We start from the raw sequence: 27,005 nt of genomic DNA, 5'->3' as shown, positions 1-27,005 counted from the left end.
TTGGAACAAAGGGGAAAATCTCTCACAAAACTGATTTTAGGCAAGAACAAAACAAAACATATAACTATCATGAAGAGAAAGAATCTCTTATAGAAAAAAGAAGAAGATTCAAACCCTAGCCACGTTTTTGAAAAAATGCCATATGTATCAAAATGCCCTTTAAAAGCATGAAGAATCGGTCAAGTAAAGCACCCAACCTCCACGCCTAGGCAAGACAAGCCAAAACGATTTAGGAAAGACAAGATTCGTGGCACTTGAATAAGAAAATCGTGGCATTTTTCAAAAACGTTTTTGTTGTTAAAACACCATAAAACCAGCGATAATGTCTTACAAATGGCATGAAGAGAGTTGGAAAATGCATGAAAATAGCAAGGAATCCAAAACACCTTCCTCCTCCTAAGATTTCTCCACAAAAATCGGTGGAAATTGTCAACAAAATCCTCCAATATTGCTGGTCGGGTTTTTGGGAAAGAAGAACAAGTTTCATTTTACATGTAATAGTAAAAATCGGGTTTTAATTCCCATATTACAAGTTTAAAATGTTACTTTTCTCTCAACAAGGCAAAATCGGGTTTTAACAATCCAATTGCAAGTTTAAAATTCCTCAATTTACACTTTATGGAGAAAATCGGGTTTTTTGGGCACAATAGCAAGTTTAAAATTGTCACTTTATTCCATTTCTAAGCAAAATCGGGTTTTAGAAAGAGATATGCAAGTTATAAATAACTTGTAAAGGGAAAATAAAATCCCTACAAGTTTTAATAACTCAACACATGTAATAGGGGAATAAAATCCCCATTACAAGCAAAAGACATTTAAAGTAGGGGTTTTACAAAAGAATTACAAGTGACTTTTAAATATACAATTTAAAATTAACTTGTAACTTATCCAAAAAATCCCTATTATGACTTAAAAAGCCAAAAAGCATGAAGGGGGAAATAAAAAGTAAGTTACAAGTTCTTTTTTCAATAAAGAGCACTTGTAATTAGCCAAAAATTTCTCTACAAAGACTAAAACAAAGAAAATCATTAAAACTTGCAATTCAAGGAAAATTTCCCACCTGCAATCAGGGAGAAAAAACCCAAAATTGAAGGAAAGACATAGCAAACGAACCCAGAATGCGATGAAATTTGAAACGTGGTTCGAGGACGGACTGAGGATTAAGCCAGTCCAAGGATTAGGCAAAATTATGCCTCGGGAAGCATGCCATAAAGTAATTTTCAACCTGCAGTGATTGTTCTGAAACTCGAAATTGCACAGAAAGCTAGGAAAACTCACCAAAACTTGGACAATGATGGCAAAGACACCCCCCAATGATTTGACACTATCAAATGTGAGTTTTGTACCTCGTAAAACGTGCCTTGGAGACAAAAATGACACTTTTTAGGCAAAAATTTATAGGGGTTATCACATTTTTGAGAATCCAAAAACGAGGACAACAACTTCTGCCCTTTGAATGGACACAACCTCACAATCAGATCTGCATTTCTTATTTAAATCAGATCTGCACTTCTAATTCCCAATTTATCCCCCTCAAATGAGGTTCTCTTCTCCCTTTAATATCTCATGTTTGAGGGAGTCGCAACTTTTCATTTCATGTCTTTTGACCATTCATTAACTTAATCAAAATTTAATATATATTTAATTATACTTGTATATTTTAATTTTGAATTTTATTATTATTATTTACCATTAACTTGTGTTTCAAAGTGGGGACATTACATCTTGCTGCTCCTGATCTAACTTTTTAAGTATGCAAATGTATTCAATATCACTTACAGCGATGTTATTGCTATTTCTGATTTGTCTATACAAGTATGCAACTATATTCATATTCACATATAGCGATGTTATTGCTGTTTCAGATCTTGTTCCTTAAATGTATGCAATTGTCTGCAATATCATTTGTAGTGATAATATTGCTGTGCCTGATCTACACCTTAGAAAATATGCAATGGTGGGGCTTTTCCTATTTTCTTTCCTTAATTGTATGCAACCCTATTATGCCAAAGGCAAATGCTCGATAGAGCCTATCCAATCTGGATACAAAGAAGAAATAAATACAAATTCGATGATCTGAAATGAGTATGTGATCCTCATTAAATATATCTTTGAGTGGTTGAATGGTTGCACCCCTTTGTTTGGTGATGGATACAACCTTTCCTTGATCGCACCTGTCCTTTTAGACAAATCGTGCCTCTTGATTACTTTGCTGTTTAACAACTAGTTAGATGACTGATCGAACTTGATGATTAATCATGGTTTAATCAACCCATTGATAAGTTAGAGCGGTTGGATTGTTCAAAGAAAGGTATGTTCCTTAACTGGCTAATCCCTTACTTTCCACGTGAGGATAATGTGTCTTATCGTCAGAGATAATAAGTCTTCTTCCCATGATAATGATTGATGGCCAAAGTAATTGTCTGCTGTTCAAAGGATTGGAGTCACACAGTGCTATACTCGATACTCTTTCTATTAGTGATAATAGAGAATGGTTGATTGATATGTTTAACCTTCAATCGATACTTGTAGTTGATGCTTTAATCATTTACCTGAACTCCCTTATTGATATGGATTATCGACTTCTTCTCAACCAGTGATCTGCTTCTTGATAATATATATTGCTCACAAGCGTATCCATGAGGCAATTGGCTGTCTTGATGATGATGATGATGATGATGATGATGGAATATGCTACTCATCATTTCCATCATCTTTCCTCTGTATGACAGAAGTTATAGATCGATGCATAAGAGATGATCACCGTTTCAGTACGCACTATGTAACTCAGTATATTATATGCTATTAAGTCATCATCCCTTGATATGAGAATGGGGAATAGCATATCAAATTTCTGTGCTTTGCTTGGATCCTTGATAGGAAAAACGTGAAGTCTTATGGAATAAGACAATTTTCCTCCATAATGTCTTCATGCTACAATCATTGTTGATATAATATACAATTACCTACTTGAACGTCTTAAGTATAACTTGTTATTTCCTAGCTACTATCTAATTGAGGATGTATCAAGGCTACCACCCTTGATCACATAAGTGTTTTATAGTTTCTTATTAGAAGGTCAAAGATGGGGACATCACACACAATGTCTCATTTGGAGTTTCCATTATTGGAATCTCTTTTGTAGGTCTCTATAATGTTTGATTTTGGATCACCTTGTTGAGTTTTCAAAAAAACCTAAACAGCTTTCTCTGCCCTAACCCCAAGAAGTTGTGTATGCCCATTTCAGTACATAAAAATGCAAGTTAACAAACCTTGAACCTGCCATTGCATCCCCGCAACTAAATATGTTAAAATTGAATCCAATCATTGAAACCCAAGCACTTTTCTTGGAGCCCCAAAACTTTCAGCATTCATGGTTGATAGAATAAATGATACACTACAATGAAGTTGAGGCAGAGATTGCACAAATTTTAAGGTGAAAAGTGAAAAATATTATTTAAATTAAACAAAAATCAAAAGTGAAGCACTTTATATCTTGAATGGTTTTATGTATTGGAAATGCTTCATAAAAAGAATAAAGTACTAGATTGTTTTTTTCTAACTACACCCTACTATTTAGATGCTCTAGCATACCTTCTATGTTGGCCTTCAAGAGCTACAACTCTTCAACAGCACCAACTCCAAACTGCAGAGGCACCAACCTCTGTTATGAGCTCCAACTCAGTAGAAAACAACAACAATATTTGAGACAGCAAATGAAACCATTCGATGTTCTGTCAATACAAACAATAAAGATAAGAAGAACATATAACGATTCTATTGTCTTCAAAACTGTCAAATACACTCCGGTGAGTCAGGATTAAAGGTCTGAGAAAAATCTCCAACACTTTGAAGGTCTGTCAATGAACTATGATTGTTATAACAGCATCATATAAGACTATAAAGTCACCCTTCTTTGTACACAATATCACAGTGTTACTGTTAACATAATGCTGTCAAAACTTCACCACATGAAAGAGATCACACCATTTTAAAAAATATGATCCACATACACCACTTCAACAAACTCAGAACCCTTTTTCAGCAGCCTTCTTCACACACTCACACAGAGAAAGGATAAAGCACATATGAAAAGTTTCTTCAATTATCATAAAATCTATGTTACCCTTCTAAGGTAACCGCAATATGCCTCTGACGAAAATGGTTTAGAACAGTTCACACACCACAGTAGACTCATGACAAATCATTTTTACGCTTTTCGCACACACCAAAAGTGTGCCTGTAGACCCACAGTGCACCTGGGACACCTAGGGTGCACCCACACCGCACTCGTGCAAACCCAAGAGCAAAACTGGGTGAATCCAAAGAAAAAATGTGCATGCCACTTAAAAAGTGACATTTTTTCTTAACAAAATATGATAATATTGAAATTCTAAACTATCAATTAGCATTTGGCATTGATCAAAGATGAAGTATCATACTATCAAATTTATTTATTTTTATTTAATTCTGTATACTTTAAATTTGTGTATATAATATGTGTGTAGATATATATATATATATATGGACAAACCCGAACCCACATACCCAAGGGCAAAAAAAATTTTGCGCATACCCACATACCAGGTTCTCATACCCAAACCCAAACTAGTAACTTAGTATAAAAGGGATTACTAATGTGTACTACACTAATTTATATGAACAACTAACTAACCTACATCAAATTGATATGCTGTAGGATCACAGTTATGTTTAATTGATTACATGTAGATGTTTGAGTTTTCAATAGTGTCGTATGATTTGTTTGAATTGCTCAGATTGCAAAAGACAGAACAATATAAATGAATTCCTAATCTAATCTACACCAATTTTTACTAACTAATCTACAATAATTATTCTAACAGATCTGAAAAATAATTAAACTTGTTCTATTGAAATCAAAATTAACTACCAAAAGTAAAATCATGACCTATCAAGTGTTGGAATGTTGGAGATCAAGAGAAAGTTTGAAAGAGAAATAGAGGTGCCTCATGCTATGGAGATGTCATCCTTAGGAAAAAACACAACTTTGTAATTTGATTGTGAACAATTGATCATATAGAGATTTCCAAAATGTCATAGGGACAAGTATTAAGAGTTTGAATGATAAATGGAAATCAAGAAAAGATGAATCATTAGAATGTAGAAAGTAGGCCATGAAAAGAAATATTGACAATGAATCAAGAAGTGAAGGGGACTTGCTGCAATGAAGGAGTAGAGAGTTGACTATTGTAGAAGATATCAATGGAAAGATTGCAATGTGATGGCTACAATAGAAAAAGTTAAAAAATATGGTTGAGAATGCCCCAAAATGAAATAAGGTAAGTGTTTATAAAAGATAGGGGTTAAGCAAAAAGGTACTTTTAAGGTTTTAAGCATAGTTACAAGACTCGAACTCGGCTTGAACTCGGCAAGCTGATTTTTGACTCAGACTCGGACTCGGCAAAGACTCGGCCAAGACTCGGCAAATTGAAAAACCCAAGAAATTCAAATTTTTTTGAGGATTTAAAACTTGTTTTATGCATCCTTTAATAAATAAACATTAAAGACACAATAATCTCATTAAAATAGAAGCACATACACCAGTTTACATTGATCACATAAGTATAAATGCAAATCAACAACATGGACTATGGAAATCTTATGAATCTAATTCACAAATTCTTTCCGATATTTGTGGAACACCTGCAAACACTTTATAAACTTTGTATTGAATTCCTCAATGTGATTCTGATTGAACTTCATCTTTGTCTGACAACTGCAACTCTTAACCCGACAAGCTAACAGGGTCAAATCTTTGATACCACTGTGAGATACCCTTACTGATTTCACCCCAAGTCCTTGTAATATATTCCAAACAATTATAACAAACATTTGCAAAATGTCTAATGCTCAGAAAATAATATTTGCAGAGCAGACTTGGTTTGTAACCAGCTTGACATTTTATAAGAACTCTAAGTATTACAACATGGTGCACCTTATTAGTTGTGTCTTCCAACATATTTGCATTCAATCTTATTCAGCTAAACAAAGATATTTGCACACTGAATAGCAACTAAATCATAATAAATGAATAACTATTACTAGACAAATCTGTAGAAATAACTTTAATAGAGAATTTCATTAATCTGAGTTTGATATAAATATTGACCGATGTTGTTATATGGAGCCTAATCAGACTCGAAGGTTAAATTTTCCTCACTTTTATAGGCGCAGTTTCCCCCAAATTATTCAACGACGGTTTGGGGGCAGTGCCCCTGTTGCGATACAGGGCGGGGTCCAGGGCCAGCGCCCCCGAAAGCTCAAACAACTATTATTATTTTACAAAGGTGTCGAGAGTTATTTTTTCTATTGGATGATATCTAATGCTCAGAAAATAATATCAAAGTCCAAGGTTTGTGTTGGCTTTATCACTCCTCACGTCCTTGAAATTTGTCTCTAATGGAGACTACACTAACTTTTAAATATTTTTTTTGTATTTTTTTTACTTGTTGGGCGGCAGAGTTTGGGGCTCAAGACTCGGCGAGTCTGCTGAGTCTGATATACTCGCGAGTCTGCACAAACCCAGCCAGACTCGGCCAAGTCCGAGTCCAAGGTCCTCTAGCCTCGACAGAGGTGATCCACCTTGGGACTCGATGAGTCTAGGCCAGACTCTGCGAGTCTTGTAACTATGGTTTTAAGTAGAGAAGAAATTCTTACCAAATGAGAAATATGAAGAGAATGCATATTGACACTTAAACTTTTATTTTGGCAACCTTGGTGAAATTTCTATTTTTAGCAAATAGATAGTTGCCAAATTGTCACAACACAGTCAAGGCGATTATGGTGTTGCAAAATTGTCATGATGGTTGTGAAAAATTTTACCTATTGAAAGTAGTTGTTTTGACCCAAGTGGAAAAATAGGGTTGAAATCATAGGAAATTGAAAATGGTAAGCATTTTTTGGGGGCTGTTGCTTTGAATTCTATCCACTATGGTTCAAAAGATTGTAACCGACCACAAATGATATGTGCAAAGAAGAAGTTAAGGCTAAAAAGAAAATATGCTAGGAAGACCTAGGGGACTCAATTGACAAAATATGCCTTCAAAATAGAGATAATTGTTATTTTTTATGTCAATAATAGCTTAGGGTAGGTGTTTAATTATCATTAGACACAATATGGTTTTCATAGAAACATCATCACACAATGAACAAAACTCACACCCATTCACAAATTTTTGGACACCATAAAAAAACACGTTACGCAGTTGTCCAGATGAGCCAAAAAGAACTGTCAACAAAGTAGCTGCCAACATATTTCATAAATACATCAGGTAAGGCATCAATGTATTTGCCATTGATAGAGAAAATTTGTTGCATTGTCATCTTACATTCTCACTTACAGCACATACAAAAACATATTTTTATTTTACACGCCTAGTGCAGTTTTTTACCTTAAAGAAGAATGCCATGCACACATAAAACATAGCATGAACTGTTCGTATCCAACCAAAAAAATGTCGATGTAGTTCATAAACACGCCTCATACAATCCTCTGCACACCGTAATGAAACTGCTAAGTCAAATAAAGACAACTGTCCTCACAGCATGCTAGAGAAAAACGTAAGCTTCTAGCAGTTCGAACCATACCAAAAATTATATCTTCACAAAACGATTTTGGTTCAGAAAAAAAACAATCAAATCACAGTTTGTTGTAATGTAACCGCCAAGTCAAATGCAAAACACTCATGTTCTCACTATCGTAAGCTGACAAAAAGAATTACAAAACGTTGCAAAATTGTCCATTGACATAAGCTGGTAAAAGGAGTTACAAAACGCTGCAAAATTGTCCACTGACATAAGCTGGTAAAAGGAGTTACAAAACGCTGCAAAACTGTAAAAGGAGTTACATATGCTGTAAAAAGAGTATAAATTATAAAATATAAACTATCACTACCATTATTTCAATGATACAATATTACAATCCATACAATGTAACTTTCCCATGCATAAATGATAAATCCATAATTGCCAATAAATATTCATATATCATAAATATGATATCATATTCATAACTTGCAAAAATGATGATATTCAAGTTTCAAAATGTCATGACAATGAAAATTCAAATTACAAGCCATATTGATATGGTCTATGCAGTGTTACCAGGAAACGCATTTCCGACCTAAAGGCACACGTTTTGGAAACGGAAATCGTTTCGGGGACTTGGGGACAGCCGGAAACGTTTCCAAGACATCCCCGATCCCCGAAATTTTTTGAAAAACCATCCTGGAAACTCGGAAACAGTCAACCTTTTTTTCGGGGACCGTTGACCATCCTCAGGATGGCTGGGGACACCCAAGCCGTCCCATAACCGTCCCGGGGACGGATGGCCATTTCCAGCAATAGGGGCAATCAAAAACAATTTTTTTTATAAAAAAAAAATTCATTTTTCAGACGCTAAACTAAGAAAATCAGAATTTTTTAATTAAAATTATAATAGAAATCAAAACTAAGAACATATATATGTTTTTTTAATTAAAGTTCTGATTTTTCATAACTAAGAACTAAGAACTAAGAAAAATCATTGAATAAATTAGATATGCTGATAAAATCATTAAAATCAAAACTAAGAACATATATATGATTTTTTCATTTTTCAGACGCTGAATTATCATATATGTTCTTAGTTCTAATTTTTTTTATTTTAATTAAAAAATTCTGATTTTCAGTCAGCGGAGTCTCATATACGTTCTTTGTTCTTATTTCTAATATATTCGATTTGATTCGTTTGATGCTTTGTTCTTAGTTCTATGATGATTCGATGAATGATCATTTCAATGATTTTAGAATCAGAATCAAGACTCTAATTTATAAATGTTATTATGTTGCTATGATGAATGTTTATTGTGTCCCCTGTCGTCCCTTGTTCGAGAAAAAAAAAAACATCCCAGAAACCCATCCCCCCGTCCCGAAAACTTGGGGTAACATAGGGTCTATGGGATTTAATCTCCATATTCATCTTCATCTGAACCATCCAACCCAAGCTCAAAGTCATCATTTGGTTCAAATTCAGCATCAATTGAACCACTATCCATTGGAATGCCACTCCCACTAGCTATGTCTCCCTCAAGTTCCATAGCTGCCTCATCTATAGAGACTTGGGCAAGTTGTGCAACTGTAGCATCTAAATCAACACACTCAAGGGCTAGATCCCAATTCCTTGTTGCACCCACATTATATTCAGGTTTCTTAGGTGACAAAACAAAGGTTGGAGTGTATGTAGACCAAATCCTCTGCTTTCTTTGCCCCCAAATGATTACGTTTGATTGAGTGGATGAAGGAGTATGTACTCCAATTCTGCTCAGCTCAAGAAGAACTTGCAACCTGTTAAAAGTTAAAACATAATTAGAAATTTATAAATTATAAGATTAAAAAATATTTTAATATGATAGCATTAAATGGAATTGGAAAACTACAAAAAATAAAAAATAAAAAGATACATACTTGGGAGAGAAGTTTAATTGCAAGAGGCTGCAAGAAAATGGAGCCTTGACCATGTACATACCACCACTCATCAGCGTCCATCCCAAATCTAGCATGAAGAGCTACAGTATCATGACATTTTGTAGATAAAATTGGCCAAACTCCTTCAAGACAATATTTCTTGTCTCCTCATCTTGATATATCTTTTTAAAGGCAGCCCTATAGCCAATATTTCTGCATCTCTATATGGTGGCACCCTCCTTGGTGTTGCAAGCATCTCTACACTATAAAATTTTGGTGTCAAAGCAAATGCTAAGAGATGTAAGGGTGTGGTTATCTTGTTCCAACAATTAACAACAATTTGTTGCACAAATTTGAAAAATGTTTCCATTGGGTCATTTTCTTTTTTTGTATTACTTCTCTTATTAACTCCACCATGCAATCCATGCCATCATAAATTTCACCCAAACATGGGCGATCGGTATCAACATACCTAATCATGCTCATGATGGGCTCGGTAATATTCAAAACATATTCCATATTATCCCACCATTTCTCATTTAAGATCAATGCTCTTACTTTTTGAGCTCTTTTTGTGTTGGACTACTTCCATACACTCCACAAGGTGTTGATGACCATAGAACTCAAGGCCTCTCGCACCTTCACAAGTCGTATTAAGACGAGTGTGTGAGATGCAAATCGTGTTTTAGCAACCTAAAATGACATAAAAAAATACACATCATATATCAACTATAAAAATTAAAAAATAAAATTTAAATTAGCAATTACCTTCAACAACTCCAACTTGGAGAAGGTCCTAAAAATAGCTTGTAACATATGACGATTAGTCACAAACATTTGAATCTTCTCGCCCTCCGCATACACTTTTTTCACCCAATCAATTTGTGTGCCAATCTTTTGCATGATTAAATTGAGTGAGTGGACTGAACATGGTGTCCAAAAGATGTGACCATATGTAGCCTCCACTATAGTCCTAACTGCCCTACAATTTTTAGTATTGCCCATTATGACTTGGACAATATTTTCAGGCCTCACCATGTCAATGGATTCTATGAGGATATTGGCAAAGAAACTTGCATCTTTGATGCAGGAGCATCCCCGGTTCATAGCAATCTTGCATCAACCAAAAAAATATTTCCTTTTTGTTTTGTTTTTTGTTTGCAGTTTCAGCATTTTTTTTGTGTGTCCCGGCTTTGGCTCACCGGAACCTGTGGAGTTGGATTTTACTTGAAGACTTGATCATCTTCCTTATTCTCAAACCGTGGAGCATTTGGATCATTTTCCGACAAGTTATCGATACGGTTTTCTGAGACAGTTTTCTGTTATCGGTTGCCTGGACCTATTTTCATTGGTGATCTACCCGATCCCCTTCCGTAGCTTGCGGAGCCCTGAGCGTTGATTCCGATGTTCCTTGGCATGTGGCCGACCTTTCCCCATGATCTACTCTTCATCCTTTGGATTTTCCGAAGGAATTTTTTTTTGGTGGAGGCCGACCTTGTTGGTTTTACACAGTAGGTCTTGTTCTTTGGGTTTTGATCCCTTTTTGGGCCGACCAGATCCCCTTGGATCATATAAATCATTGTAATAGAGCATTAGAATGTAATCAAGAAGTTAGACTGAGCATAGAAGATAGATCTTAAGATTTGAGGTCCCGGTTGTGACATGTTCTTGTATTTTGAGCATGTTTTAGCAGGCCTGTGAGCCGGTTTCTGTAACCCGGTTGTTACCGGTTGGTTGTAATCAGTTTTCATGTTATAATTCAATCTATTTTGCATTGCCTCCATCATGTCCTTGTGTTTCCGTTGTTTTTACTCTTGCTGGCCGGTCTGGACTGATCTCTATGAGGTCCCTCCTAGCCGGTGACTGCTTCAAGTGGTATCAAAGTGAGCTTTCATTCCGGAGATTGCGTTGTCCTGAGAATTTTGTTGTAGGGTGGCGGATTGTGGATCCGACCTGCAGTTGCAGAGGACTAGCGTAAAGATGGCGCGAAGAGGAACTAGGAATGGTGGAGCGCGTGGGAATGTAGACCCTGTTGTGATGGAAATGTTGCGAGGAATAGCAGCCCGGTTGGAAGCAGTGGAGACAGCCTAGAGAAGAGGCTGACACATTAAAGATGTAAGTGAAGATGAAGGAGAAGAAGCCCCGACAGAACAAGTAAACCCACCGGCGGTTGATCCATATGAGGAAAGGTTTTTGAGGGTTTTGAGTAGGGCGAATACTAAACCTCATTTTACCCCAGTAGAATATGATGTAAAGTTGGATTCGGATGAATTGATGGATTGGATCTTGGAGATGGAGAAATATTTTGATTTTGAAAACACTGCAGAAGAAAGGAAGGTGAAATATGCCTGTACCCGGTTGAAAGGTCATGCATCTCTTTGGTGAGAACATTTGCAGGTTGATAAACAGAGAATAGGTAAAGAGAAGATCAAGACATGGGATCGGATGGTTGCAAAGTTGAAATCAAAATTTATGCCAACTGATTATCAAGTGAATCTGTTCCGGAAGTTGCAGAATTTGAGACAGAAGGAATCTAGTGTGAAGGAATACACCGAAGCATTTTACAAGTTGAATATCAGATTTGGGCATGTTGATGATGAAGTTGAACAAGTTGCAAGATATTTGAATGGATTGCGGGTGTCTATACAAGATGAACTCAGTTTGATCAAATTATAAAGTGTTGAAGAGGCTTACCAATATGCCCTGAAGGCAAAAGAGAAACTAAACAAAGACATGAGCAGAGGCGGAGAGGCAGAGGTGGAAGGTTTTCCGGAGGAAGATTTCAAGGAGGAAGAGGATATACCAAAGGTAAAGGAACCTGTATAGACCAGAACAAGGACAAAGAAGTGAACAAAGAAGGTGGTTCATACCGGAAGATGATAAAAATTTCTACCGAAGGAGAGAACCGGATGGCTACCGGAATGAGAATTTTGGAAAAGATGACAGAAGACAAGATGAGAATATTTAGAGGAATTTGCTATAAGTGTGGAGGAGAAGGACATCGTGCTTTCGAGTGTAAGAAGACAGAGAATTCCGGAAGAGCAACAGTGGTGGAAGAAAACCCCACCGGATCAGATAATAAACCAGAAGATGGAGAACTGTTGATGATGAGGAGAGCTTTGTGTCATACCGGGAGAGATGAAGGGCCCTTGCAAAGGAAGAATTTGTTCAAGACCAAATGTAAGGTATCCGGTAAGTGTTGTAAAGTTGTCATTGATAGTGGTAGTTCATATAATCTTGTTTCAAAAGAGATGGTGAATAAGTTGAATTTTAAAAGATTGAAGCACCCTAAGCCTTATCAAATAGCATAGATTTAGGATGAACATAAGTTGTTAGTAAGTGAGCAATGTTTGGTGAAATTGAAAATTGGGAATTATCATGATGAGTCTTGTGTGATATTATGCCTATGGATATTTGTCATCTTTTGTTGGGTAGACCTTGACAGTTTGATAGACAGGCAATACATGATGGGAGGAAAAATACATACACTATTGTGGCCAATGGGATGAAGCAAACCTTGTTACCCTTGGAAGAACCTTTGGAGAGTGAAGTTTGTACGAATGCTAGAATCTGTTTGGTGGATGGAAGGAAATTCTTGGATGGATTGAGACATGAGAATGTGTGTTTTGTCTTAATTCCTAAGAAGACTGAGAATCCGGAGCATGAAGAGGAACAACCGGAAGAGATAAAAGATTTGCTGACAGAATATGAAGACATCATTTCAGATAATGTGCCTGATGGATTGCCACCTGTGAGAAGTATCAGTCATTGCATGGACCTAATTCCCGGAGCTAGTTTGCCTAACAAAGCTACACACCGGATGACACCAGTAGAGAATGAAGAATTGAATAGGCAAGTGCAGGAGCTGTTGAAGAAAGGTTTGATCATAGAGAATCTGAGCCCTTGTGCAGTACCAACAATATTAGCACCTAAGAAGAATGGAGAGTAGAGAATGTGTACCGATTCCAGAGCAAAAAACAAGATCACAGTGAAATACCGATTTCCTTTGCCTAGGATGGATGACATAATGGACTGTTTGAGCGGAGCCAAATACTTTACAAAGATAGATTTGAAGAGTGGATATCATCATATCAGGATCAGAGAAGGAGATGAGTGGAAGATAGTATTCAAGACAAATGAAGGAATGTATGAATGGTTGGTGATGCCTTTTGGGTTAACTAATGCACCGAGTACTTTCATGAGGCTGATGAATGAGGTATTGAAGAAATTCTTCGGTAAATTTGTTAATGTATATTTGGATGACATTCTGATTTTCAGTAAGACAAAAGAGGAGCATTTGTTGTATTTGAGACAAGTTTTGCAGAGGTTGAGAGAAGAAAAGTTGCTGATAAATCTTAAGAAATGTACTTTCATGAAAGATGAGTTAGTCTATTTCGGATTTGTGATATTTGAGGATGGTTTGAAGATGGACCCTGAGAAAGTAAAAGCAATTGTTGAGTGGCCTACACCGGAAAGCATTGGAGAGGTAAGATCATTTCATGGATTGGCTAGTTTCTACCGGAAGTTCATCAAAAATTTCAATTCAGTTTGTAACCCTATGACTGAGACCATGAGGGGAGATCGGAAGGAATTCAAGTGGACCACTGGAGCAAACAAAAGCTTTGAGTTGATGAAACGGAAAGTGACTGAGCAGCCTGTGTTAGCTTTACCGAATTTCAATAAAGTATTTCAAGTGGATTGTGATGCAAGTGGAACAGCAATAGGAGCAGTCTTGAGTCAGGAAGGGAGAGCAGTAGCTTATTTCAGTGAGAAATTGAATGATGCCCGAAGGAGGTATTCAATGTATGATCAAGACTTTTATGTCATAGTTCAAGCCTTGAAGAAGTGGAGACATTACCTGTTGTCTAAGGAGTTTGTGTTGTATATGGATCATCAAGCTTTGCAGTATTTGAACAGTCAGAGTAAGTTGAATCAAAGACATATGAGATGGGTAGAATTTTTGTAGAGTTACACCTTTGTGTTGAAGCATAGAAGTGGGAAATCTAACAAAGTTGTTGATGCACTGAGTAGGAGAAGGAATTTGCCGACAAAGATGAGAGTGACCGTATTAGGATTTGAGGAATTGAAGATCTTGTATGATGATGACCCGGATTTTGCAGAACCTTGGAGAGCATGTAGAGAACCGGTTACGGTAGATAGAAGCAATTGGTTGGATTACTTCATTCAGAATGGGATGTTATTCAGAGGAGTTCAGTTGTGCATACCTAAGAGTTTTATGAGGGAGAATCTGATAAAGAAGAAACGCGGTGGAGGATTAGTCGGACATTTTGGTATTGACAAAACAATAGCATTGGTGAGTGAGCATTATTTTTGACCCCAGATTCATAAGGATGTTAGGAAATATGTGCAAAGTTGTAGAGTTTGTCAAGTTGCAAAGGGCAGTAGTCAGAATGTGGGATTGTATAAACCTTTGACAGTACCGGTAAGACCTTGGGAGGATATAAGCATGGCTTTCATACTTAGATTGCCTAAAACATCGAGAGGAAATGATTATATATTTGTGGTAGTGGATAGATTCTTGAAGATGGCTCATTTCATACCTTGTAAGAAGACATCAAATGCATTACATGTAGCAGACCTAAATTTCAAGGAAGTAATGAGATTGCATGGATTACCTAAGAGCATAGTTTCAGACAGAGACACTACGTTTGTTGGCTATTTTTGGAGAACACTTTGGAAGAAGATGAAAACAGATTTGAAGTTCAGTTCTACTTATCACCCACAGACTAATGGACAGACATAAGTAGTTAACCAGAGCTTGGGAAATTTGTTGAGATGTTTAGTTGGAGATAAAACCGGAAGTTGGGATTTGATTCTTGCACAAGCAGAGTTTGCCTACAATAATTCAGTAAACAGGAGTACCGGAAGAACACCTTTTGAGATTGTTACCGGAGCACACCCTAGAGGTATATCAGAATTAAGAGATATTAGCAATGAAGACTAGAGAAGTTCAAAAGCAGAAGAATTTGCAGATCACATGAAGGACTTACATATTCAAGTTAAGCAACATTTGGAGAACATGAATAGAAAGTATAAGGAGAAGGCAGATGAGAAGACGAGACATAAGGAATTTGAAATTGGCGATGAAGTGATGGTGTATCTGAGAAAAGAAAGATTCCCGATTGAAACTTATAACAAATTGCAGATGAGAAAGTTTGGACCTTGCAGGATTTTGAGGAAGTTCAGTTCAGGGAATGCATATGAAGTGGAGTTACCGGATAGTCTGAGTATTTCACCTGTGTTTAACATTGCAGATCTTCACCAGTATCATGAACCAGAATTTAGTGAGGACAGTATTGCAGACTTGGAGAAATAGTTGCCCCGAAAGGAACCGGATCAGATTGAAAACATTTTGGACAGTAGGATTGGGCATAGTACCCGGAGCAGTTAGTATAAGGAGTATCTTGTGGTGCAGGAGCACCTAGTACCCAAGGAACACTATGATGCAATAAGTAATGGTCACAGGGTTTTTTTTGAGTCTATGTTTGTTTTTAAGGTCATTTTAATGTATTATGAGTCATTTCAAATCATGTTGATTCATTTTGTAAAGCAATGTAGTCCATTTGTGCAAAGTAGTCCAAGGAGGTCCTGAAGAGTCAAAGTGGTCAAATTGTGCAAATATGCCCATGGAAGGGTAAAGGTGATGTAAAAGGTTGTTTTAAGTCCATTCCAATGTGTTTGAAGTGTCCGAGCAAAGATTAGTGGTCATTCTTATCAAAATGTAAAAGTTGTCAATGTGACAAGAAATGTTGTCATGCAAAAAAAAATGCAATCTAGGAGGTCCAAATTGGTTAACGGGTAGTTATGAGCGTTCCCAATGATGGGGATCACTATTTAAATGATGTAATGCCAATCCAAACCAGAGAGAAATAAGGAGTACATTTTGATTGAAATTGGGAATTCAAAAACCTTTGTTTTGCAGTCCTAAAACAGTTATTTTCTCTGTTTCCAAGCCCTATACGGCCTGGAAATGGTGTATCATTATTATGAATAGTTAGGGAAATGAGTTAACTTTCTTTTGGCTCTGGTTTGGTGCTTTTTTATTAAGTAATGAATGAGTTATGTTAGATTTTGTAAAAACAGTTTGTAAACCCTCATTTACTGAAGTGTGTGTAAGGGTTTGATCATATTTCAAATTCTAACCATGGGAAAAATCTAAATCTTAATTATTTTGAGAGTAGATCCAAGGGGCTTTCAGATGGATTTGGTTTCATATCAAATGGGTTTGTATTTTGGGAGATATTTGATGCCCTAGGCAGACTATACATGCATTCTTCCTTGTTTTTATGACAGTCAAAAACAGTCTCGGTATAGAGGGCATAACTTTTTATTGCACTGTTGGATCTTTATGAATTTTGGATATGTTGTTCTTAACCAAGTTGTATACATTATCGCCGGAGCGATTTTCCTAATGTTGTCTAATGTGAAAGCTATTAGTAACAGAGTGTTGATTTTGGAAAAGAGGCAGTGTGGACAGCAAGTATGCAAGTTTGATTGTCAATAAAGGTTGTTTGTGATCCTAAGTATGGGAACGTGAAGTTTATTGCTATGTGAAAAGGTTATGGATATGGTTAAATGAATTGTTGATTGTTCTCCTTTGATTGTAATCAGCATTCATGACTAATAATGTTGTTTGGTAGACAGTGACAAGTTTATTAATGTTGTTGTTTGTGGACAAGTTAAGTTGCTGATTGAGTGATGGTAATTTGGTGATAATTATGTTGATATGGGAGATGGTTATCTGATTATTCCTCTAATATGTTGGGTATGTTGAGTTGATGACTTAATCCTCATGGTTGTTTTGGGGATTGAAGGGTTGTTCCATGATGCTCTGCATCATCTTGTGAAGTGGAAGGACAAACCAGTTGAAAATTAATCTTGGATTTCTCAGGTAGAGGTAGACTACCTTGGTTTTCCTCTGACCCCAGCAAAGTGAGAGACTCACTTTTTCAAGAACTTCGGATGTCTGATGCAAGAGCATCCCCGGTTCATAGCAATCTTGCATCAACCAAAAAAATATTTCCTTTTTGTTTCGTTTTTTGTTTGCAGTTTCAGCATTTCTTTCTATGTGTCTTGGATTTGGCTCACTAGAACCTGTGGAGTTGGATTTTACTTGAAGACTTGATCATCTTCCTTATTCCCAAACCGTGGAGCATTTGGATCGTTTTCCGGCAAGTTATCGCTACTGCTTTCCAAGACAGTTTTTTGTTACCAGTTGCCTGGACCTATTTGCATTGGTGATCTACCGGATCCCCTTCTGTAGCTTGCGGAGCCCTGAGCGTTGATTCCGGTGTTCCTTGGTGTGTGGCCGACCTTTCCCCGTGATCTACTCTCCATCCTTTGGATTTTCCAAAGGAATTTCTTTGGTGGAGGTCGACCTTCTTGGTTTTACACGTTAGGTCTTGTTCTTTGGGTTTTGATCTTTTTTTGGACCGACCGGATCCCCTTGGATCGTATAAATCATTGTAATAGAGAATTAGAATGTAATCAAGAAGTTAGACTGAGCATAGTAGATCTTAAGATTTGAGGTCTCGGTTGTGACCTATTCTGTATTTTGAGCATGTTTTAGCAAGCCTGTGAGCCAGTTTTTGTAACCCGGTTGGTTGTAATCAGTTTTCATGTTATAATTCAATCTGTTATGCATTGCCTCCATCATGTCCTTGTGTTTCCATTGTGTTTACTCTTGCTGACCCATCTAGACTGATCTCTTTGAGGTCCCTCCTAGCCGGTGATGGCTTCGATCTTTCACTTGCCCCTCACAATCCACCGCTTTCAAGAACATTGCCCCTTTAGGGCACACTGCTATAACATTGATCAATGGCCTATTTTTACAACCTTTCCATCCAACAAAAACAATGGACACACTTGTTTCTGGCCATGTATCTTTGATGACTTTCAATTGTGTCTCTATGGAAGCTTTCTCCTTTGCCAATAAGGTGGTTCACACCTTTTCATTCCCTGGACAAACATAATCAAAAGGTGTATAGCAAAAGGTATGCACCATGTCCCAAAAGTAAGGTGATCTAACAACGTTGAAAGGAAGCCCATTGCCATAAATGCAACACCCAATGCTCTGATCTGCAATCCGTCTCATTTCATTTTTGAAGGCAGTATCCAATGGGCCTCTTTTCCGTGAAACCACAACATTCTCTAGTGCAGAATGTGGTGGTATTAGCATGAAAGGATGTGGACCAGCCAATCTTGTGGAGCCACTACTACTAGAAGGCCTCTTCGAGCTTGCTTTGGCAAGAGGATGATTAGTCTTTGCTTTGCCACTTCTCTTATCAACTTCCTCTTGTTCTCTAATATATTCCAAAACTAGAGCTTTTGGCAACCCATTGCCATCTAATCCCTAACAAAATTTGATTCCACGTCCAAGGATGAAATAAAGGTGACCTTTCACTCGATAGTATGAGCCGGTATACTCAGTACAACAATGGTTACACCGCCAAAGAAAACTCCCACCACCAGACATTTGCTTGATCATTGTTGTATAATGCCAAAGTGGTGAATCAACATCAATTTTAAAGGGGTTATGTTGAGTTCGAGCTTGGGCAACTGAACTAGAGCTTGCACTTGCACTTGCACTTGCACTTCCAATGTGAGCCATTATGTATGATTATATGAATAATGCACCTAAAATAAAAATAGAGAATACAAAATTATTGAAAAATTTTGAAATAAAATTGACATTATAACCCCATATTATGCATATAAAGTGTAAAAAAATATACAATATTTCTTTTAAAAAAATTAAAAACTTAAAAGAAAAATTAAAAAACTTGAAAAATTCTTGAAAACTTGAGAAAAAGTCAAATTCACTCACCTTTGATGGCTAAATCTTCCTTCTCCAATGATTCCTACACCTTTGATGCATGTCTCACACCTCCGTAGCCTTCACTTTCGAAAAAAAATGCAAAAAGCTTCAAAACCTGCTTAGAGAGAAAAAAAACTTGAAAGATGCAAATTGAATGAGAAGAATGACTGTATATAGGAATAAAATGCATAATAAGGGTGAAATTAGGGTTGTAAGGAAAAAAAATAATTTAAAAACTGACTTTTTGGCCCTTGGGCCCCGTTTTTGGGCACCCACGGGCCTAGGTCTGCCTAGGTCCACCCTAGGTTCTCCTCGGGTGCGACCTAGGCGGCTAGGTCCTCTGTGGGTCCTAATTCGCAGGACCCACAGAGGACCTAACCACCTAGGTCGCACTCGGGAGAACCCAGGTGTGGACCAGGCTCGGCCCCAGACCAAGCTCGAACTCGGCTCGAATTCCAGCCTGTCGAAGGAGAATCCGATATCTGAGCAAACTAACATAGCATCCAAACATCCACAAGGCATCCAATCCGTACAACTTAAAATGACATCAATGACAAAATATCAACAACATGTGACACTACATCAAATAGTATTCAATGTACCTAACCTCATTTCTCATTGGTCCTTTTCTCTCAAAGGATGTACATTCAAGACGTGTAATTTTCTCATTGGTTGACATTAAATGTATGGTGATGGTTGTTGTAACCTAAGTCACAAGGTTCGAATTCGAAATCGAATTCGACAGTCATGAAATTCGGATGAAATTCGACAAGGGAAAAAATCAAAAAAAAAAATTGGATTAAATTCGCCTTATATAATTTTGTTTATTTTTTAATATATGTAATACTTCTAATAAATTATAATGTAACTAATATAACTAATGCATTAAAAAATATAACTAATAATGTATATCGAATGCATTAAAAAAAAATACATAATAACTTATTGTATATTTTTGAATGCAATCGATATACCTTTTACCTACTTACTAATTTATTACAATAAAAAAATAAAACTACATCAGACAATATCAAATACCTAATTAATATTGCTCGTAATTAACTAACAACTAATAAAATTTACAAAATCGAATACATTACTATTGCTCGATATTTTGTTTACAACACAGGAGTGATGTCAAAATAACTAATTAAGTTTGAGAGCTCAGGTCATACCTAAACACAGGAGTGATGGTAACGGTAGCGACAACGACTACGGCAGGCGGCAGCAACGGCAACGGCAGTGACGACAACTACAGCAGGCGGCAGCGACGGCAACTATGGCAGACGGCAGCGACGGCAGCCATGGGAGTGAGTTGTGTGTTTACAAAGGCCGTCTGCCCACTTTTTAGCACAATTTTTTTATGGCCGAATTTGAACGATTTTTTTTTTTAAGTTTGAAATTCGATTAAATTCTTACCTCATCCATGAAAATCGCCGTATTCTGTGACTTAGGTTGTAACTACCCCAATTACAGGTTTTCTTAGAATTATCTTGGCTATTGATTTCAAATCAATAGTGGCTTTTCATTTGTAATTCAAGCTCTATATAAGTCTTTGCCTTCTCATTTGTAAAGGTTAATAAATGGCAGTTAGCAAGTAGAAGTAGCAGTAGGAGGAGAAGACCAAGAATTGTTGCCAAGGCTATGTTGGAATAAATGTATGATTTTCATTGAAGATATGGTTGATTTTGTGTTGTTTCAACATGTTGCATGGTTTCTACTTCTCAAGTTCTAGATTTGTTTATATGGAGTTGATTAGTTGAATGGAAGATCTTATTGTTGATTAATGGTGAAGTCTATATGTTCATACCATTTCTGATTTGTTGATTGCAAATTGCAGTGCATGGTTAGTATGAACTTATATTGAAAGCTTAACTTCAATTGATTTATGCTCATTGTTCATGGTGTCGATGTGCAAAAGTGATATGAAAATCGTTTGTGCACCCTTAGGAGATTACACCATCTTTGTGTAGTGGCTTCCTCGTGGCAAAGCAAAGCTTGGTTTGGTTTCACTAATTCAGTAATCATTTCTTGCATTGTTAGATGTTAGATTAGATTTCCCTAAATCCTTTCCCTTTTGTCTTTTGTTTGAGTTTGACTCAATTAGTTTCCACGTTCCAGCTAAGCGTAAGTCCCTTTGTGTTGACCAGCAATATCACATTATATTCGCTGTGTCTATCCAACATAAAAGTCGATTGTTCGCATTGTAAACCTTGGGGTAGCCTTATTTGATCATGAAGTTTATTATTTGAGGTTTCCTTGTTCAAGAGAGGATAGAATACTTAGTATTTTATTCTGTGTTCGAGGTGTCATAAAAAACACATCAGCAGGAACCAGCCCTCTCTAGAGGTTCATCTCCACCATAGGTCACCCACAACTTGGAGATGATCTCATGTTTCAAAATATACCTAAGTCGATAGCTTAGCTAGGGTGCATACTTTATTGATAAAAGTAACCTTTTAAATAAGTGCTTTGAGCACAAAAAATTCTTAATGATTGTTGACACTATGCTTATGCTGCTCAAACATCATCATGAATTATCTTTGTGTCTATTTTTATGTGTTTAGAATTTAATGAATTGAATTGAAAGTAAATTATAGCATCAGCTTTGTATTTGTGATATTTGTCTATCTAGGTTGTAGACTTTCATGCAGTGTAACTTTCAGATATCTCAGACTGTGTGTTGTTAGCAATCCAATAGTTTTTACTTCTTGTTCCTTTCAAATTGTGCTTGCATCTGATCGTTGTTCTCTGTTTTAGTCAATACAAAGGTGTGGTTATCATGTTTATAGAGTTAGATACTTTCATTCATTGAATCCATAAAATCTCATGAGGCAAGAGTTATTACAGTCTTGTGCTCATATCCAGGGCAAAAAGATAGGCAGATAGTTATTTCTTTTATGTGAAACCCCATAAAGAGAAAGTGTAAAATCTTATAACTATATATTTTATCTATATCTTAGTGTCTAGGGTAGTTATAGATCTCGCAGAGCTTCCCGTTGTGATTTGAGGAGATGTTTTACCCCACATGCTGTTTGGGTTTGAATTGCCTCACAAGAAACAAATTAAAATACTAACAATAATTAAGACAAAAATTCTTCTTCAATAAGTTGATCTTTCACATATTAATCAATATGAGAATCATTGGATCTAACAAAATATTTTAACATGGTGAATAATTTTAATACTAGTCAACTCAAATCTGTAGGGTTTACTTACAAAGATTCCAACTTTAATAAAGCATTTTGAATGCCTGCTGGAAATTCTGCAGTGATGTTGTTGTTTCTTAGAACCCTGCAACCAGCCCAGTTATGATAACCCACATACTTGCATAAACATCAGAATATAAATGGCATACATACTCCAAAACAAATAAGGAGTCAAAGAACGTTCTTCCCCTTACAATTCTTTCAGATTGATCAGAGGCAATATGAAGCCCAAAGAAGAACCGCCTTGAGTTATGTCACTTATCCTCCTGTGAATGTCTGAAGTGTAAATATGATTGAAATCGCATCACTAATCAACATATATGCAGAGACATTGAAGGACAAGAAAATAAAAGATTAAATTCATAGGTTCAAACAGAGATTTATTGAATTCAAAATAGATAAGATTAAATATGATTGAAATCACATCACTAATCAACATATATGCAGAGACATTTAAGGACAAGAAAATAAAAGATTAAGTTCATAGGTGCAAACAGAGTTTATAATGAATTCAAAATAGATAAGATTTCAACAGAGAAAGCTACCATGCTGGCAGTTTTTGTAGTTCTCTTTTTTGAAACAAAACCATGAGAAGAAAACACGTTCTTACAAGTATTTTATTTGTGTTAATTTTGAAAGAGTTGAAGGAATTGGTCCATTCATTGAAGTTCCTTGAAGCATCCTGTAACAAAACCATTTCACCCCAGCCTTCTCAGACTCAGCCACTATAGTAAATTTTGCACAAATGAAAGAAACATTACACTCATTATTACTATGGTGTTTGATTGAATTTGTCTTCCCATTAAGGAGGAGAATAGGATCTAATATCCAACACTAGCTTGAAATTCATAGAGGAGGTAGGCTATCTCACAATGTTTCTAGCGAGCCAAAGTTTCCAAGAAAATCTGGTATGTTACCAGTAAAATTGTTGCTGGATGCCAAACTGTATCAACCATGAAAAGCGCATAAATATAATTAAGCTATTTCTGTGTTTGATAATATGTTAATTTTATAATATCCTTGTAAAGTGGAAATATATATCAAAGAGAATAGCTACTTACAATTCTTTCAGATTCACTAATTTGATAAATGTTTGAGGTATTTCTCCAATGAACTGATTAGAGGATATATACCTGTGTAAGGAAGGATAACAATAATTGTCTGAAATGAAGTTTGTCATCCCCTTAAGCCAATAATTCCAAACTTGACAGAGAACAAACAAACTCTCAACAATGATCTTCTCAATATACATGAGCGGATAGAAAATTTGTGAGAATTTCTACGATCCTTCCGAAAGTTGATAAATACATACAGAATCTCCAGTTTTTTCAAGTTTCCAATCTCCGGTGGGAGTGTACCAGAAAGATGGTTGGAGTGAATGCTCCTGAATAGCATACACAATGTCGTATAAAAGTTTCACACTTCAATGGAGATGGAGTAAGCATAACCATTATGTGCTTATTTAAAAAAAGTTTCATATGCAAATGGTATCTGTAGGAATAGCTAGGATCCTTCCAAAACTTGTTAAATACATACAGCTTCTCAAGTTTTTTCAAGTCTCCAATCCCTGGTGGGAGTGTACCAGAAAGATGGTTGGAGTGAATGCTCCTGAATAGCATACACAATGTCATCATAAAAAATTCACACTTAGTGGAGATGGAGTAAACATAACTATCATCTGCTTATTTAAAATAGTTGCATATGCAACCAAATGAGTGTCTGTGACCGTACGCGCGCGCGCACGTGTGTGTGAGTGTGTGTGTGTGTGTGTGTGAGAGAGAGAGAGAGAGAGGGAATTACAATTCGACCAAACTTGGGAGATCTCCTATCTCCTTAGGAATAGGACCAGATAAAAGATTTTGTGACAGAGTCCTGAGGCAGTCAAGAATTTCAATCATAAACATGATAAACAAGCATCCCTAAAAGGGCGTGGTTCTCACAGCCCTGCTATAATGTAATATGCTTTCCTCAATAGTTCTGAATTCAAACCTTCACCTTGTACAACGTGATTCTATGAATATGACAAGCAATGAAACACTTAACAAAGAAGCTCTGAGAAAGAGAACATACAAATTTCTCAAGGAAGACATGGATCCCAATTGTGGAGGTATTGGGCCAGTTAAATAGTTGTCTGACAGATCTCTGTCGAGAAAACCACGGTAAATAAGTATAGGGGAGAAGTATAGCCATGAAGACCGAAGATTAGAGTGAAATAATCTCTATTATAACATTTAAGTTAAAATCAGAATTGTTATCACACAGCTACAAATCAAATTAAGGATTTTAACAGATATAAGAAGCAATATTTAATTTGAATGTCATTTATATGGATTAACAGGTGCTGGAGTCATTGCTTCACAGACACGTCTCATGGGTAGTCATTTCCTGTATGTCCAGCTTGTCACTCATCACATTAGCCTTTACATGATCTAGTCAAATAAATGAAACAAGTGAAACAAAGTCAGAAAGTAGTTGATTTGAACCCATTTTGTACTCACAGTCCTTTAAGGTATGACAATTTGGCAAGCTCTGGTGAAAGCTCTCCCCCAAGATTGAGTTTTGGAAGTGTTCTGCAACCAGAATATCAAGGTAATAAGCCCTTCTATTTCTTCTATTAAAAGAAAAAAGAGGAGACCCTGGCCTATGCAGGAATAACAACATACATGTTGGTAACATGAGAACCATTGACAGAATCACAAGTGAGTCCTTCAAAGCCGGTGCCTGTGCATGGATCACCACTAAAATCCCAATCTACTTTACCCAGTTTGCTTGCAACTGTTTTTAATGCTCCAACTGTCAATTGGACACCCCAGAAAAACAAAGGAAGAATTACAGAGAGAAAAATATGAGTACAGAAATTTTAACAATTTATATGTAGCAGAATAGAAACTTTGTACATTCATCCTGTGAAACTGCAGCCTCAGCGTGTTCAGTATTGAAAAAGAAGGAACACATAAAAGTGGTGCACAGTATAATCAGCGGAATGTACGAAGCCATCAGTGGAGCTTCCTGCAAGTATCCCCAGCAAAATACACAGACGTGCTGTAAATGTTATAAATTGTTATATGCTGCCCAAAATAACAATAGGGAAAGAAAATTAGAGCTGGAGAGAAATTAGATGGAAGGAAGAGCACGTAAATGAAATAAAACATTAAATGGATGAATAAGTGGGATATTAGCATACGTGAATGTCTAAAATAATAATAGAAAAGTAAAAACTAATTCTTATCAATTTAGATGTGAAATTGGAGGATAGATGATTCCCCAGGGGGGTTAGATTCCCTCCCACCCAACTATATCTCCCTCCCATCCCAGGTGGGAGGTCCCTTCTATCTCCTCCCACCCTCCCCTGGTGGGCAAATGCAGGGCACTCAAGAAAGGGTACAAACAGAATGGCATTATATCATGGAGTGTTGGCTTATTAGGATATATGGATCAATATTATTATACTGTGACACAAAGTGAATAACTTTTGTAATCTGTTTGAAGAAAAAAAATAATAAATATTGCAGATTTTTTTGATCAAGATTCACAATAGAAGATTCAAGATGCAGAAAGAAAAAAAGATTTACACTATATTTTTTGTGCATACTTTTTTTTTACTAACTAACTACTACATGTAGGTCACATAAACTGCTTGACTGTTCATTCATTCATGCCAGTAAAATATTACTTAGTATGCAATATTGATAATCGTACGAAAATAACATGCCTGAAAGAAAAGTTTGACGGGAATCCTCGTGCAAAGAAATTAACTTGGGGAAAATGGGAATCCACATTCTTAAATGGACTTGCCAGTCTACAACTAAAACTAAGTAATCATGAAAAACAAATTTGTTACAGTTGACTCTAATGGAGCAGCAAGCATGACGGGAAAGTCAAAATGAAAAAAAAAATTCTATGATCTAGTCAATCTTTTATAAATTATTCTTAGTCATCCAAACTTTACCATTTTAATTAATTATTAAATAAGGTCAATGGTAAAGTTTGGGTGTTGGGTAGATCACGTCATTCTTCGAGACTATAAGAAACTGCGAACAATATAAAGATATATGTATTTACATTATATATCTTGTATGTTTAAAGAACTTTAGAACTTCAAAATATGATATAGGATACATTTATATAACTTTTTTATTTTAATAATTGATTTTAGAGTAAGGTTTATATATTGAATATTAAGATTATGATTAGATATAGAAATAAAATAAGATGATACAATAAAATGTAATATTAATTAAAATATATTAATATCATAATCATAATATTATTAAAAAATATAAAATATTATTAAAATTTAATAATATTAGAATATAATAAACATAATAATAATTATGTAAGAAGCAAAAAAATGCATGGTGCAAGTATAGAGCATAGTGGTGGGCAAACCAAGCGGATCTAGATCTTCCGCAAAAGAATCTCAACAGTATTATATCCATGGATAAAGTGATATCAATTCCTTGAAACCTAGG

At 36.1% G+C, this 27,005-nt stretch overlaps 1 protein-coding gene across 3 annotated transcripts in view; it reads right to left on the bottom strand.

Moving 5' to 3' along the window:
- LOC131035006 (probable LRR receptor-like serine/threonine-protein kinase At1g56140) overlaps window positions 1–26,389 on the bottom strand; it is a 105,786-nt gene extending 79,397 nt beyond the window's left edge. For 2 of the 3 annotated variants that reach the window (XR_009372624.1, XM_057966644.2), the window contains exons 1-12: window positions 25,431–25,783; window positions 25,197–25,326; window positions 25,032–25,103; window positions 24,604–24,675; window positions 24,334–24,405; window positions 24,070–24,141; window positions 23,846–23,917; window positions 23,595–23,666; window positions 23,405–23,476; window positions 23,144–23,215; window positions 22,728–22,799; window positions 22,544–22,618 (exon numbers count right to left, since the gene is read on the bottom strand). Coding sequence is in view for 2 of the 3 variants with exons in the window: in XM_057966644.2 (XP_057822627.2) it covers window positions 22,544–22,618; window positions 22,728–22,799; window positions 23,144–23,215; window positions 23,405–23,476; window positions 23,595–23,666; window positions 23,846–23,917; window positions 24,070–24,141; window positions 24,334–24,405; window positions 24,604–24,675; window positions 25,032–25,103; window positions 25,197–25,326; window positions 25,431–25,530 (953 nt within the window). In the remaining variant the exon portion in view is untranslated. Of the gene's footprint in view, window positions 1–22,543; window positions 22,619–22,727; window positions 22,800–23,143; window positions 23,216–23,404; window positions 23,477–23,594; window positions 23,667–23,845; window positions 23,918–24,069; window positions 24,142–24,333; window positions 24,406–24,603; window positions 24,676–25,031; window positions 25,104–25,196; window positions 25,327–25,430; window positions 25,784–26,241 lie in introns of those variants that run through there. The other variant, XM_057966650.2, reaches the window with a different exon arrangement.
- Window positions 26,390–27,005: the final 616 nt, after the last annotated feature.

Source organism: Cryptomeria japonica, chromosome 5 (genome assembly GCF_030272615.1).
Source record: "Cryptomeria japonica chromosome 5, Sugi_1.0, whole genome shotgun sequence".
Lineage (NCBI taxonomy): Eukaryota > Viridiplantae > Streptophyta > Pinopsida > Cupressales > Cupressaceae > Cryptomeria > Cryptomeria japonica.
Note: the sequence above shows the minus strand (reverse complement) of the source record. Positions and strands in the feature narration are given on the sequence as shown.